The sequence below is a fragment of the Anopheles darlingi genome, chromosome 2 (genome assembly GCF_943734745.1).
Source record: "Anopheles darlingi chromosome 2, idAnoDarlMG_H_01, whole genome shotgun sequence".
Lineage (NCBI taxonomy): Eukaryota > Metazoa > Arthropoda > Insecta > Diptera > Culicidae > Anopheles > Anopheles darlingi.
In genome coordinates, this window is record NC_064874.1 from 36,781,031 (window position 1) to 36,794,432 (window position 13,402).

General features: G+C 49.4%; 1 protein-coding gene across 1 annotated transcript; it reads left to right on the plus strand.

The window, feature by feature from the left end:
- The first annotated feature begins 1,853 nt into the window (after positions 1-1,853).
- Positions 1,854-13,158, plus strand: LOC125959209 (serine protease filzig-like). Its single transcript, XM_049692020.1, has 9 exons — positions 1,854-2,455; positions 4,157-4,319; positions 4,413-4,782; positions 4,953-5,161; positions 8,330-8,727; positions 10,468-10,630; positions 10,725-10,930; positions 11,219-11,382; positions 11,744-13,158. Exons 1-9 carry the CDS (start codon positions 2,212-2,214, stop codon positions 11,966-11,968), a joined length of 2,142 nt encoding a protein of 713 aa, XP_049547977.1. The 5' UTR covers positions 1,854-2,211; the 3' UTR covers positions 11,969-13,158.
- Positions 13,159-13,402: the final 244 nt, after the last annotated feature.

Below are 13,402 nucleotides of genomic sequence, written 5' to 3' on the forward strand. Positions count from 1 at the left end.
GATGCATTATTCGTTGTACTCGGTTGTGTTCGGGCAGAAGAAAGGAGCTATTGTGACCTGCGGCTGCAGGACTCTAAGCTGCGAATTAACTTAATAATAATCTTTCGAATTCGAATGTGTATTTTACGCTGAACAGGTCGTCTGCTGGTTAAAAAGTGTTTGTCCATCGCCGTCTGTGAGTCAGATGATCTGGTCGCAATGTATGGAAAGCTCTCGTTTCTGCTCGAGATGATCTAGTAAACGGTGCGGTTCCCGTGAGCTACTTTTGGTACCGTTTAGCTTTGCGATATTATTGCGATGTTTGTGGGACTGTCAAATTTCGGGTCAGAAAATACACTTTGGGAGAGGATGTAAAGATGTTATAGCTCAATGTACTTAAATATTGGCCTACATAAAACGCCAAGAATGGTATGGGAACACGAGCGACAATTTTTATCGCTCTCTGAAACTTATTCTTTGAAGTTTCAGATAATCTCATATTGTGAACTAAGCTCACGCTGTCTTACAGCATATGTTTAGTTCGGCAAGTATATGTATTGTTGTATAACGGATTTTGCGTAGAATTTCATTCCGAACAAAGCCAACAACATACCGGAATCTGAACATAACATTTGCTCGCATCTCTCAAATGGATTTGTGTTTATGTTGTAACACCTTGAAGGTGTCTGCGAGAAGAGGAAGAAAAAACAATAAAGTAAAACGCTATTTGCGTTTGGAGCCAAAGCCTGGAATCAATATCGGAAGACTCCGCGATAGTCCCGCGTAGGCTCGTGATAATTTGCTCGTGAGAAAGCTGTTAGGGGCAAAATGTGGCATTTCACTGCGAGTGCGGTAGACGAAGCTACGCACCGTCGTTGCGCTGCGCAGGAAAGAAAGGAGTTAAAACAGTTAGCATCTTTGTGTTAGCCTTTTAATGAGCAGACGCGGATCATATGGCGATGTCCATCTTCTTAATTTCCTAAAGAAGGTAGCATGTGCCGTGGTTCTTTCTCTCTCACCGGACCTCATATATCTCGCGTAACGCTTGCCCCCCCCATCACAACCTATCCACGGCCAGTGACTTTGACGATGACGGCCTCGACCTTTCCATTACCACCATCCCCCCCTCCCGGAGATAAGCGAGAAAAGCCCTTTCACCGTGTCGGGCACTTTTCACGCAGACGCCGGATGTAAGCGTTTAAAGGGAAAGAAAAACATCCTGGGCGGGTAGGGGCGGTGCAGGCCAATTTCCTTGCGCCATTAGTACCTCACACTTGGCCGCAGGGAACCGAAGTTTAACCACACCGCCTGGGTGATGCCCTATCGGACAGCATTTATCGGAAGACGGCAAGCATGAGCGACGAGATCCGGTAGAGAGAGAGAAGTCAAGTCACGAAGCCGTCAGTTAGCGAGGAAAGCATCGCGCGTCTCTGTTCCGGTGGGAATTAGAGGTCCACGTTTCTTCTCCCGTCCCCCCGTCCCGCCACCAGGAGCCATCCCGCAAATCCTTGGGCACCGCTGAGGGCAGCGCGGTCATTATATCATACCAAGGGACACGATGGGGGCCGAGTGTTTGGCGATTTATCGAGCTTTTTTCTAGCTTTTTACTCAAGACCGGTGCTGCTGCACCGACAGCCGCCGTCTACAAGCACGCCGTCATGCCATACACCCTCCACCCACCCCTCGACCTAATCCTAATCCATCCGTCGATCGTTCGTTCGCGCTCGAATGAAAGTGAGATGGGGATGGAGATGGACCGGTTGCTGGTTGCTTGGAAGGTTGAAACATGCGGCAGACATGCGGCGGACGAACCTGCTGCGATGTTAAATAATGTTGTTTTCCCTCCGCACCACCACCAGCAGCAGCAGCAGCAGCGAGCAGAAGAAAGTGAAATGAGATTATGAGTCGTGTAAACAACCGCCAAACGGCAACGGAACAACGGTCAGCCTGCCCCCAGCACCAGCACCAGCAACAGCAGCAGCAGCAGCAGAAATAAGTGAAACGTGAAGTGAAAGATACAAGTGCTCGTTGTGGTGGGAGTGCAGTGTGAGCAAAGGTACGCGGATTTGATAAGAGCACCACACTTTCGGATAGGAGCCAGTCCTATTCGCTGAAAGCAAAAAATCTCGCACGCAGGGACGAGCAGAAGGGGTGGGCAGAGGACTTAAGCGAGCGACGCATAACGGTGTCTTACCAGTGGACCGAGTGTCCGGCGATCGGGGGGTATTGAGAATGTTGCGCCCAGTGAGAGATATGGTGTCCGTGATGCTAATGCTGGTGCTGTTGCTGCTACCGATGCTGCACAATGTTGCGGGAGCGCAGGGTTTCGGGCGATGGAATGAGACGGAACTGCTACCCGGACGGACCCGCAATGGACGGTTTCTGTTCGATACGCTGTTCGGGCTCAACACGGCGGCCTTCTCGCTCGATGATGATGATGACCTGAGCAACAATCAGGTGAAAAGCTGTGATTGTGGTAAGTTCCAGCTACCCCCGGGGGAGGCGCCATGTATTTGTATGGAATGTTCATGCGCATAGTTTGTGCCAAAAAAAAACACGTTTTGTTGAGGTTTAATCGTTGTTTCATATAATTGGATCAGCTACCTATTTTATTAGCAACATTTATTTAAACACATAATGATATTTGATTGATTTATTCCAATGAGTTCGGATTAACTTTCATGCGTCGTGAGATGCCAACGCTGATTATTTCCTACGATAATTACTTATCTTATGCTAAAACTGACAGGCGGTCTTGAGCTACCACAAACGATCGTCCATTATTCGCGGTCGAACGTCTGCATCTTCAATTTTGTTCGGCAATTTTCGAATTAATAACGATGCAATCGTCCCGTCACGATCTGAGTTCATGTCTGCTCTCATTGAAGCCTCTGGTGTGGTGCGGCTGAACGTTTAGTAATTGATCGTAATGTTGAGCCCAATAGTTTTGCTGCGGCGATTGATCGATATGTGATCTATTTGCTTGGTTATTAACTTAATACTTCCGATCATCAAATCGTTCACGATTGCGATTGAGATCAACCTACAACATTTATCAAACTACTCAGCGGTAGATATATTAATTTTAAATAAAACGCCGGTATTAGAAGTTACTAAAAACTTAAGGGACCGATCAGTTTTATAGAATCTCATTAATTTTCTATAAAATCTATCGCTATAATTTCAAGCAGTCCGAGAAAAGCTTCCAATACCCGCCGCTAGAGGCGCTGTACCCAATTTTTTTCAAGTTTGATCGATGAAAATTTGAATTGACCGTTTCGCATCCAACCTTTCTGTATTTTTTTGTTTTTTTCGCAATAAATGCCAAATAATCACCTAACCATAGCCGAGATTATCATAAATATTATTAAACATCATCCTATCCTTACTGTTGGCTCTATTTGAAACAAACAATATTGTACAAAATCATGGCTTTATTTCGTTCTTCGATGGTTTGGTGTTAACTGCATGATCTGAGATTAGTGGAAGTAGTAGAAAATTTCATCCGAAATATGCCAGTAGATGCTTGGGGTGTTTATTGCTCAGACGGGGTTTCGATATTGCCGAAGCCTAATTTCGGACTCGGAAATCCCCTATTTTCATTGTATGGTCACTCATCGACTTCTCTTCTACTTTCCGATTCACAGTCTAAAGATAACTAAGGATAATAATGATGGCAAAGCATAGAAAAACGATGCTTGCACAGATGAATGGAGGATTCGTGATTAAAGTATAATTATTACATTAATTTGTTGCGATAATTCATCCTTTAATAGCTACTGGTTAAACATATTATGGATCGCCCGTCCTTATACATGTTAAAAAATAGCCAATAGTTGATATTCAGATTCTAATGATCTTTTGTTTCTAATAAACAGATCAAACAAAACGTTAGCATTAATCCCTCAATTGTATGCATTACTTTCAAAATCTTAAAGATTTAGTCAATTGAATTCATGTTCTCAACGTGCGCTGTGCTATTTGTTACATTCTTTCTGAGTTATTTTATCATTAAACACTTTATTAATGTACTGACCTTCACACTTTGCTGTTAATTTTATCCTCCAAATGGCTTGCCTTTTAATCGTTACGGACCAAAATGGATACAAACAATTCTATAAACTCGCCTTCATAAACCATAAACCGCCTGCTAATGCCGTTTCTCTTCACCTTCCAGAATGTGGAGCAGCAAATCAGGAGATAAGGATCGTCGGTGGACGACCGACCGGCGTGAACCAGTACCCCTGGCTGGCCCGGCTCGTGTACGATGGACAGTTCCACTGCGGCGCATCACTACTGACCCGGGATTACGTCCTAACGGCGGCTCATTGTGTGCGCAGGTATGTGTGTACGAGTGCCAAAAACCATCACTCCTCTCCACGGGGCCCGAAAATTAACCGTATTCCTTTGTTTTTCCCCGTTACCGGCGACAGGTTGAAGCGCAACAAGATACGCGTAATCCTCGGTGATTACGATCAGTTCGTAGCGCAGGAGACGCCGGCCATTATGCGCGCCGTAACGGCCATCATCCGGCACCGGAGCTTCGATCAGAATTCGTACAACAACGACATCGCGCTGCTGAAGCTCCGGAAACCGGTCGATTTCACGAAAACCATCCGGCCGGTCTGTCTGCCAAAGGAGCGCAGTGAACCGGCTGGCCAACTCGGTACGGTGGTCGGTTGGGGCCGTACATCCGAGGGGGGTACACTGCCCGCTCTGGTGCAGCACGTTGACGTTCCGATTCTGACGCTGGACCAGTGCCGCAGCATGAAGTACCGGGCATCGCGCATAACCTCCAACATGGTAAGCAACCAGGTGTCTGGGCTAGTGTCTCGTTGTTGGCCGGATCGTTCTGATTGTTCTGATTTTGTCCGTCCGTTTCGTCGTTTTCGTTTTGTTTTTTTTTGTTTTTTTTAATTTTTTTATTATTATTATTTTTTTTTAATTCTAATTTTTTTTTATTTTTTTTTTAGCTTTGTGCGGGCAAGGGGAAGCAGGATTCGTGTCAGGGGGATTCTGGAGGACCGCTGCTGGTGCGTAACGGTGATAAGCACGAGATTGTCGGCATCGTATCGTGGGGTGTCGGTTGTGGCCGGGCTGGCTATCCGGGCGTGTACACGCGGGTCGCACGCTACCTGCCCTGGCTGAGGGCAAACCTGGACGACACCTGTCTCTGCTCCAAGTGAAATGACTGACCGTGATATCGAGAAGCGAGGGGAGGAAGAAGAGGAAGAAGAGGATGGTGACGTGACGGATTGTAAATAAATAAACCGAAAACCAAGCCAGGCTCGAGGCTGGGAGTCAGATTGAAAGAAACATTGTCTACATGGCGGAGTGTGAGTGGCCCCATATTCTGCTGACAGATGATCCACATGATCGAGCCCGCGCAACGCAGCGAGGTCGAGAGTTCATCGAGTGCCTCTCTAGACAATGAAATGAAATGGGAGCATAAATATTGTGTCTCGCGTGGCGTGGCGCTCGACGAAGCGAAATCCAAGGAACACCACCATCAAGCATGACGGCCCCACACACACACACACATGCGCAGGAAAGCGGGAACCGAAACGATCGCGATACACGCTCATTACCGGCACATACTGGCGCACTGCTCGCTACTATAATTGATTTAAGGCGGCCACCGCGTCACCGCGAGAGATCGCACGGAGATAATGTGGAACCCCAAAGGGAGCCCAATCTATGTTGTATGTTTTTGCCGAAGGTGTTGATTCGATGCGGCCGCCCCTCGCCCCCGGGGGTGATAATGGTTCCGCGGGCATTGTTGGCAAGCCAGCCAGCCAGCCATTGGTGGTAACGCCGATGATCATCGCCGAAAATGGCCGCACTGTCCCGGTTCTCACACACCCGGCGGACGGACAGCGCCCGCTTGTGACACATTTACCGCGTGCCACACCACGATGCTGATCTAGAGCTGATCTAGGTTGAAGTCTTGTGTCCCTTCCCTCTCTTGGAAATTAGATCCATTCTCGAACCGTTCCGGCCTCAGATGAACCGAAAGTGCCGCAAGATCAGCACCATCCGCGTTGACCGCTATCATTGCGGGTGGCAATAAAACGAGCGCTTGACTGTTTGGTGATGGTGGGGGATAATGTATCGCTTCCAACCGGAGCAGACCACTCGGAAGAAGACAGAAGACAGTATCCGCCGCCATTTAATAGAAATAATGATAATTCCCTCCATTAAGAGGGGGCTTCGGTATTTATTTTTATTTCTTCGCATTTGATTTTAACATTTTTTCAAGAATGCTCATCCTTTCAAGAGTATTGTGTAAAATTTTGGGCTCAATCAAATCCAAACTGATAAAGATATTGATTTTTGAAAATCCACCCTTCATACTCTCAATCTCTCAAAGGCTCAATGCATCTCGCAACTTTGAATCGCGATTCCCAAAATCAACGTTTTCAAAGTCGGTGCCCATCGTAGCATAAAAACTACTGGGCCGATCGATTTGAAATTGTGAACACTTAAAATTTATACTATTTGCCAGGTAGCCCCGTCGAGATTTTGTAGAAATTGTTGATTGTTGAAATCGAAAAATGGGAAATTTAACAAAAACTCAACGGGGTTACCTAGATAAACTTATAATCTAACAAAAGAATATTCATTTAAATATTTCTGATGGCCCAGCACGTGGCTACGATGGGCACCGTAAAAAGTACATTTTTGCAAACTTGCCCTTCTATATTGGATGCCATGAACGTAGTTTTCAACAAATCTTCCCCAAAACAGAACCAAATATTCTTGAAAAGTTGTAGTTTAATGTGATATTATTTTGAAAAATTAAAGTAGACTGGTTTCTTCTCAGAAAATCGTCAAAAATAAGCCCTTTTTCGACCCGAAATAACCAAAGATCCCCCCCCCCCCCCCCCCCTTAATGAGTCAACGAAGACGCACAGCCGTAAGCCACGCAACGATGTGGTTCAGAATGCAACGACGCAACGATCGTTCTTGGGTGGAACTTTCTCTCCGCTTCGTTTCGCTGTTTGACTCGCGCTTTACCAAGAATCCAGGCAGCCGGGCTGCAACGACACCTCGACCTCGCGTTGGTGGCGTCTCGAGCGGCAGTTTCATGATACTAAAGAACGATCCTCGAAGAGTATGTGATAGAGAGGGCGGAAGGCAGTGTGGCGCATTTGTTTACGCCCCGTGCCTTCTACTTGCGCCTTCTCCTCCTCCTCTGTGATCTTGTGCCATCGTCGATCACCGGACGGTCCATTCGCTCCCACGTCAACCGCGTCCCGTCACGGTTCTGGGTGGAACGGCACCAGTTCGCTGAGGTAATGATGATGATCAACGCCACACACACAGACACACACACACCAGATCAATTCTCTGGGGTGCTCTCGTCGCGATCGCTTGCTCTCGGACCATATCAGAAGACACGAGCTGGGCTGACTGGAGGGGCTGAAGATGGGGTGGACACGGCGGCGCAAGCAACACAAAAACAAACCGCCACCGAAGATGCCGACGACGACGACGACGACGACGGCGACTGGGGAGGGAGAAAGAAAAGGAAGAAGCGAACAAGTGCCCCGGAGAAAGCCCCCCCGGCCGAGAGACCGGATCGAGAGTGCGTGCTGCGGGATAGAATTCCGATTCCGGAACGAACAAACGAACAAACGAACGGAGCAGCAGCAGCAGCACCAGCGGCAGCCTCACAGCCTGTCTTCAGTTCAGTACAGTCAGTGACCGCTGCCGGATCGGACGTGCACGAAATAAAACGAATCAGCGCAGCGCAGTGACGAAAGACTTCAACGGTGCGGCAAGGCGGAAACCGAACGCTCTCGTGCTTTGATCATCTTTTGAGTTCTTTTTTTTCCCGGATCCGGGGAAAAGGTTGACCACTTTCGGATCGTCATTCGGAGTGTGTGATCTAGTGTGAACGACAACACAACAGACACAGCACAGCAGCCACAGCAGTGCAGTGATCCACGGGACTGCTTTACTAGCTTCAGCTTCAGCGCTAGCCACTTCCGTCCCGATTCGATTGATGCCCGGTTGGGGGAAAGGGGGAATTATTTTTGGGCAAATAATTATCCACCAACTCCCCGTTTTCGCTCCTGAAACCACTCCATCCGGCGAGGTTCCGTGTTCCGCGATCGCCGCGAAAAATGTGCAACTTTAGCGTGTCGGTGGTGAACTCGATCCGTGGCCAGTAGATCTAGCCTGCCCAGGCCGGACACGAACCATCCGTGGCGTGGCGTGGCGTGGTGAGGTGTGAATGGAAACAGGTGGTAGCGGAGGTAGTGCTGGTGGTATGGTGTGGTGTTGGTTTAAGTGATTTCTGTGCTCGCGGAAGGAAGGAAGGAAGGAGGCGAAAATTGGCGTGAGAATTCGAGAACTACAACTATACCTACCATCGTGTTGTTTTGCAAACGAGCGAACGAGTGAAGCAAAGAAACAATCGAGTCAATTCGCGAGGAACCAATTTGTTTGCTGCTGGTGCTGCTACTATTGGTGCTAGATTTCCGCTAGAGAAATTGAGAATGGCCGCTACAAGGCGCACTTCCGCCTGGTGTACGGTGCTGATGGTGGTGACGTTGGTGTTGGCCAGCGGTAGCCAGCTCGCCACGGCACGGTTGCTGCAGGCCCAGGGCAAGTACGAGATGCTTGCGACGCCCAACAAGAATACGGACGAGCGAAGCATCGTCGATAACATGAAGATGCTGTTCGGTGCGGGAAGTAACCGGGCACCGGCACACGATACCCCCGCCAGTGCCTGCAGTTGCCGTAAGTATTTCCACCTCGGGAACGGATCTCTGGATCCAGCTCCGTCCCGACCTGACCTGTATTTGTTTGGTCAAACCGTTTGAGTCGAGTGATGCGTCATCGCGCGTTACGAGGGGTCTGGGCAAGTCCAGTAGTGGTAGCAAGTGAATCGGCCATCGGCCTCGAGTGCACCCTCACACTCTGGGGAATACGCTAATGAGCTGCGTACACGTACAGCAAGATACAGTGCAGAGATGCAAGATGCAAGGCAGGGCCCGAAATGGACACCAAAATCACGATTGGCGATGATGATCTCAATCCGTTGCTCGGCAGTCCGCAGGCAGCATTGAAACAAAACAAACGAACCGAACCGAAGCCATCCCCTAATGTGTTGTTTGGCCTTTAGAGTGGACGCTACAGCACAGCTCTCCTTTTCGGGGTGCCAGCGGGATAAGCGAATTCATCCCGTCGTGGTTGGAATGGAGCGGGAATTCAAATTTCCGGTCCACGACGACGACGACGGAAAAGGCAGCAGCAAGTATGTGTTGAGGGCGAAAGTGTTGAGTAGTGGGAGGCAACAGCGACCGGGAAGGGGGACATCCTGACACTGGCGCTCCGGTTTTGCTGGCCGGTCGCAGGTCGATGGCCGAACGCGCGGAATGTTTACGATCGCGCCGTAACCATATCTGAAAGGTCATCGCTTCCCAAAAATCCTGGTTTTTGAAAGGAAAGGGTAGAGCGTACAGTCCACCGGTTCGGTTTGACATTTCGAATGTTAATTTCCCAAACACCAAAATGGCCAACACACATTTGGCATCACACGCACAAGACGGTGTCCGGTACCACCGGAACGCGTGTCTTCGGTAAGGCGCGTGCTGCTTTGATGATAGCAAAAATAAAACAAAGAAATGCCGATCGCGCGTCGAGCGCCTTTGATTGATTCCGCTGGATGCTCCATTTTGACGCGGGCACTAATTATGGTCTCTGAAAAGGGTGGTGGGGGGGAAGTGAAACCTTCCCTCGATTTTGCTCGGATTTTCGAAGCCCGTACCGTACACCACTTTCATCGCTTATGTGCGCGGCGTGCCGTATGCTGGTGCATGCATCCAAGATGGCCGGTACAACGTGCCGATCGTTGCAACGCTTTTTTTGGTGGAGCTGGGGGACCACTTGCGTCGATTGCAATTATCGGACCGCCTTGATGGAGGACCCTAATCGGAGTCGGAGGCCCCATTCCCTTGCTCGGTGCCCACCATTACCATTAGCTATCAGGGCGCCTTTTGAATTGGGCGGCCACGGATAGAAAGCTAACCTCACCGACGAGCCCAGGGTTGCGATCGCTCGAAATGTGGCCCGAAAAACGCTTATCCAGTGCTCGCAATAACACAAAAGCCACAAAAAAAATAGAAGAGAGATGAGGAGGTTAGCAGGGCAACCGACCAGCAGAGACCTGACCAGAGAGACGGCGTCAGATCGCGGTGCTTGGTGGCCGCACACCGACCCTTCGACCGACAGATCGATTAAGCGATCGCATTGCTGGCAAGTAACGGAAAACGGTGGTAAAGAGCTGCCAGAGGGGGCCTGTCGGTGCGGTCGTTGGTCGATGTGCTAATGAGTAATGGTGTGCGAGCGGGCGAGCGAGCGAGTGACACACGCACACGGAAAATGGCGGAGGAGACTTACGGTACCTTTCGATCGCGATCTTTTTTTCTCGGTTCTTGCGCGCGCTCTCTCCCTCTCTCTCTCTGTGCGGCGACAAAGGATGTGGCGAGCGGAACGAAGCGTCGAGGATCGTCGGTGGGCAGGCGACGGGCGTGAACGAGTTCCCGTGGATGGCACGGTTGAGCTACTTCAATCGCTTCTACTGTGGCGGTATGCTGATCAACGATCGTTACGTCCTCACGGCCGCGCACTGCGTCAAGGGGTAAGTAACGAAGGAGCTCTTGGTGGTGGTAGAAAAGAAGAAGATGCTGATCTCTCTCTTTCGCTCTTTCGCTCTCCCTGGTGCACTGGTACAGCTTCATGTGGTTCATGATCAAGGTGACGTTCGGTGAGCATAATCGGTGCGATGATTCCGTACGGCCGGAAACGCGCTTCGTACTTCGAGCGATCGCCCAGAAGTTTAGTTTCCTGAACTTCGACAACGACATCGCGCTGCTGCGGCTTAACGATCGCGTACCGATCACGGACTTTATACGACCGATCTGTCTACCGTCGGATCCAAGTAAGTACACACACACACATGCTCGTACGTACATCGCTGCCTTGACCTAGTGGAGGCGAGAGCTCAGCCTCAACACCAGCTGCGGCTGGCCAGCGAGCCAAAGACAGAAAGGTGGCAAAACCGCTCCTAATGGGAAGCGCAAACAGCCTCTTCTCATCATCCTTCCTCTTGGCCGTCGAATGTGACCTCCTTTTTCATCCCCCCGCGCGGTTCCGTGAACGTCTTACTCATGCCGCCATGTTCCGTGGCTTCCTTCCTTTCTTCCTTTCTTCCTCCGCCGCCGCCCAGGTAATGCGTACGTCGGCACCAACGGAACGGCGACCGGTTGGGGTACGCTGAAGGAGGACGGCAAACCGTCGTGCGTCCTGCAGGAGGTCGAAGTACCGGTCCTATCGAACGAGGTGTGCAGCACGCAGACCAACTACACTGCCTCGATGATCACGGACAACATGGTAAGCATTCTAACCTGGCCATCGCATCGGTGTCTGGTGTCTGGTTGTTGGCCGGATTAAATTCTTTCTAAAAAAATATCTAAAATATGCGTTCCTTACATGAAAATAATTTTGGTTTCAAACTGTAAATATTCGAAAAACACAATCAAAAACTAGAGATTGTTACATGTTAAAAATTGTGCGTGTGGATCATTTTACGCGATCTCTGTCCAGTAACTATTGTCGCTAGTAGATAGTATGCACGCGGCGTTGTTTGTAATATAGTTCAAATTCTCAAATCACACCTTCGAATTCGATTTTAGATTTGAAATGAAACAGTTTCAGTTATTTTAAAAAGAACATCTTTTTATTTTTTTTTTAGATGTGCGCTGGTTATCTGGGAGTCGGAGAGAAGGACTCGTGTCAGGGTGATAGCGGTGGACCACTGGTTGCCGTGCGCCCCGACAAGCGCTACGAGCTGATCGGTGTCGTCTCGTGGGGTAATGGTTGCGCCCGTCCGTACTATCCCGGTGTCTACACGCGTGTCACGCGCTACCTCGATTGGATCCGCGAGAACTCCAAGGATGGTTGCTTCTGCAACGAATGAACCGAACGATCCGATCCGATCCGATGCGATGCGACTGATGCCTGAAGCTGTGACGCCACGCTGCCAATTGCGTGCATTTTGTATGTGTGTGTAGTATGTGTTTGTGAGGAGTTATAGTTGTGTGATAACTGGAAGAGAGAGAGAGAGAGAACCCTGTGGGGATTACAAGATCACCTGCCCCTTGTACTGCCCCTCCTCCTTAACGATTATAGACTCTCCAGCGTTAACAGATCGAGCACAGCACGATCAACGACGACGACGACGACGACGGTGACGTTGGCCGTCTTTAATTTCCGCCTCCCACAATGCCACCTCCCTTCCTTTCCTTTCTTCAGGCGTACGACACGATAGGGAATACCGTTACCGTTGGGTATTCGTGGTTGGAATTCGAAATCCGCTTCGCCCGAGCATTCAGAACACGAAGTGGACCGGACAAACCAGCGAGCGACCAAGAGCAAGACTTACAGAAGACACAAACAGGACAGTCAGCTCGAGCCCGAGCCCGAGCCCGAGAGAGAGAGACACACACACACACATGGAGCGCACAAATGAAAGCAAATGAAGTGGCCCCGACCTCGACGAGTGACAACGAAAAACTGAAACTGCGCCGCGACATTCCGGGCGGCGCCCAAACGGGGTGAAGGGGTACGAAGGGGTTGGAGTGAAGAGATGTTTTATGAATGGAGCATTATATGTAGCCGCTTGGAGCCGCTGCTGGTTCTGGGGCACTCAAACCACAAAAAAGGGACACCATGAGTGAATGTTGAAGGAAGCAGGGGGGAAGAGAAAGGGGAAGGCTAGCGGGAAAATGGGGCACCAACAACCAATTGGGGACGGGGGGTTGTGACATGTGTTAAAGGGGCGCCCCCCCCCCCCCACCCCGCTTCGATCACACCGATCCGTTGTAAATGGTATATCTATCTAATGGGGGGGACGGGCAGGGGCAGGGTTGATGAGTTTAAGCGGATCGAATCGATTTTAATCTTAATTTATAGGCGCCCTCTTCCTCCCCCGCTTTCCTGCTCGTTGGTTGCCGTTGAAAGTCAGATTAAGATAGGAGTAGAACATCACGCTAGATAGACTGTTAATTGCATTTCTTCGCACAGGAACTCGCCCCCTCGAACGGTCGATGCTCGAAGAACGTTTTACCTTTAAACGAAACATAATAATAACAATAAACGTGTACGTTTGTCTAACATTCAGTGGTTCGTTGTCTTTGTTGTTGATCTTGCTTTCGCTGTAGTGGATTGTTTTTTGAGAAATGGTAAGTATCTGCAGTGTAGTTTGCTGTAGGTGAGATCGATGGTTACAATATTCTTAAATGGTGTCCACTGTTCAATGGTTGTAGGTAAATAGCTGAGGAAAACTGTGTCGCAACACGATGATTATGTTGGAGTATTTTTCTGCTTCGAATCCCCTGGTGAAATAAAGGTT

What these genes read in the sequence shown, in the direction of transcription:
- LOC125959209 (XM_049692020.1), top strand. Translation starts at nt 2,212, where the DNA reads ATGTTGCGCCCAGTGAGAGATATGGTGTCCGTGATGCTAATGCTGGTG. An exon ending in GCCGCGCACTGCGTCAAGGG is followed by an intron (nt 10,631 to 10,724) that starts GTAAGTAACGAA and finishes GCACTGGTACAG; the next exon opens with CTTCATGTGGTTCATGATCA. An exon ending in CGATGATCACGGACAACATG is followed by an intron (nt 11,383 to 11,743) that starts GTAAGCATTCTA and finishes TTTTTTTTTTAG; the next exon opens with ATGTGCGCTGGTTATCTGGG.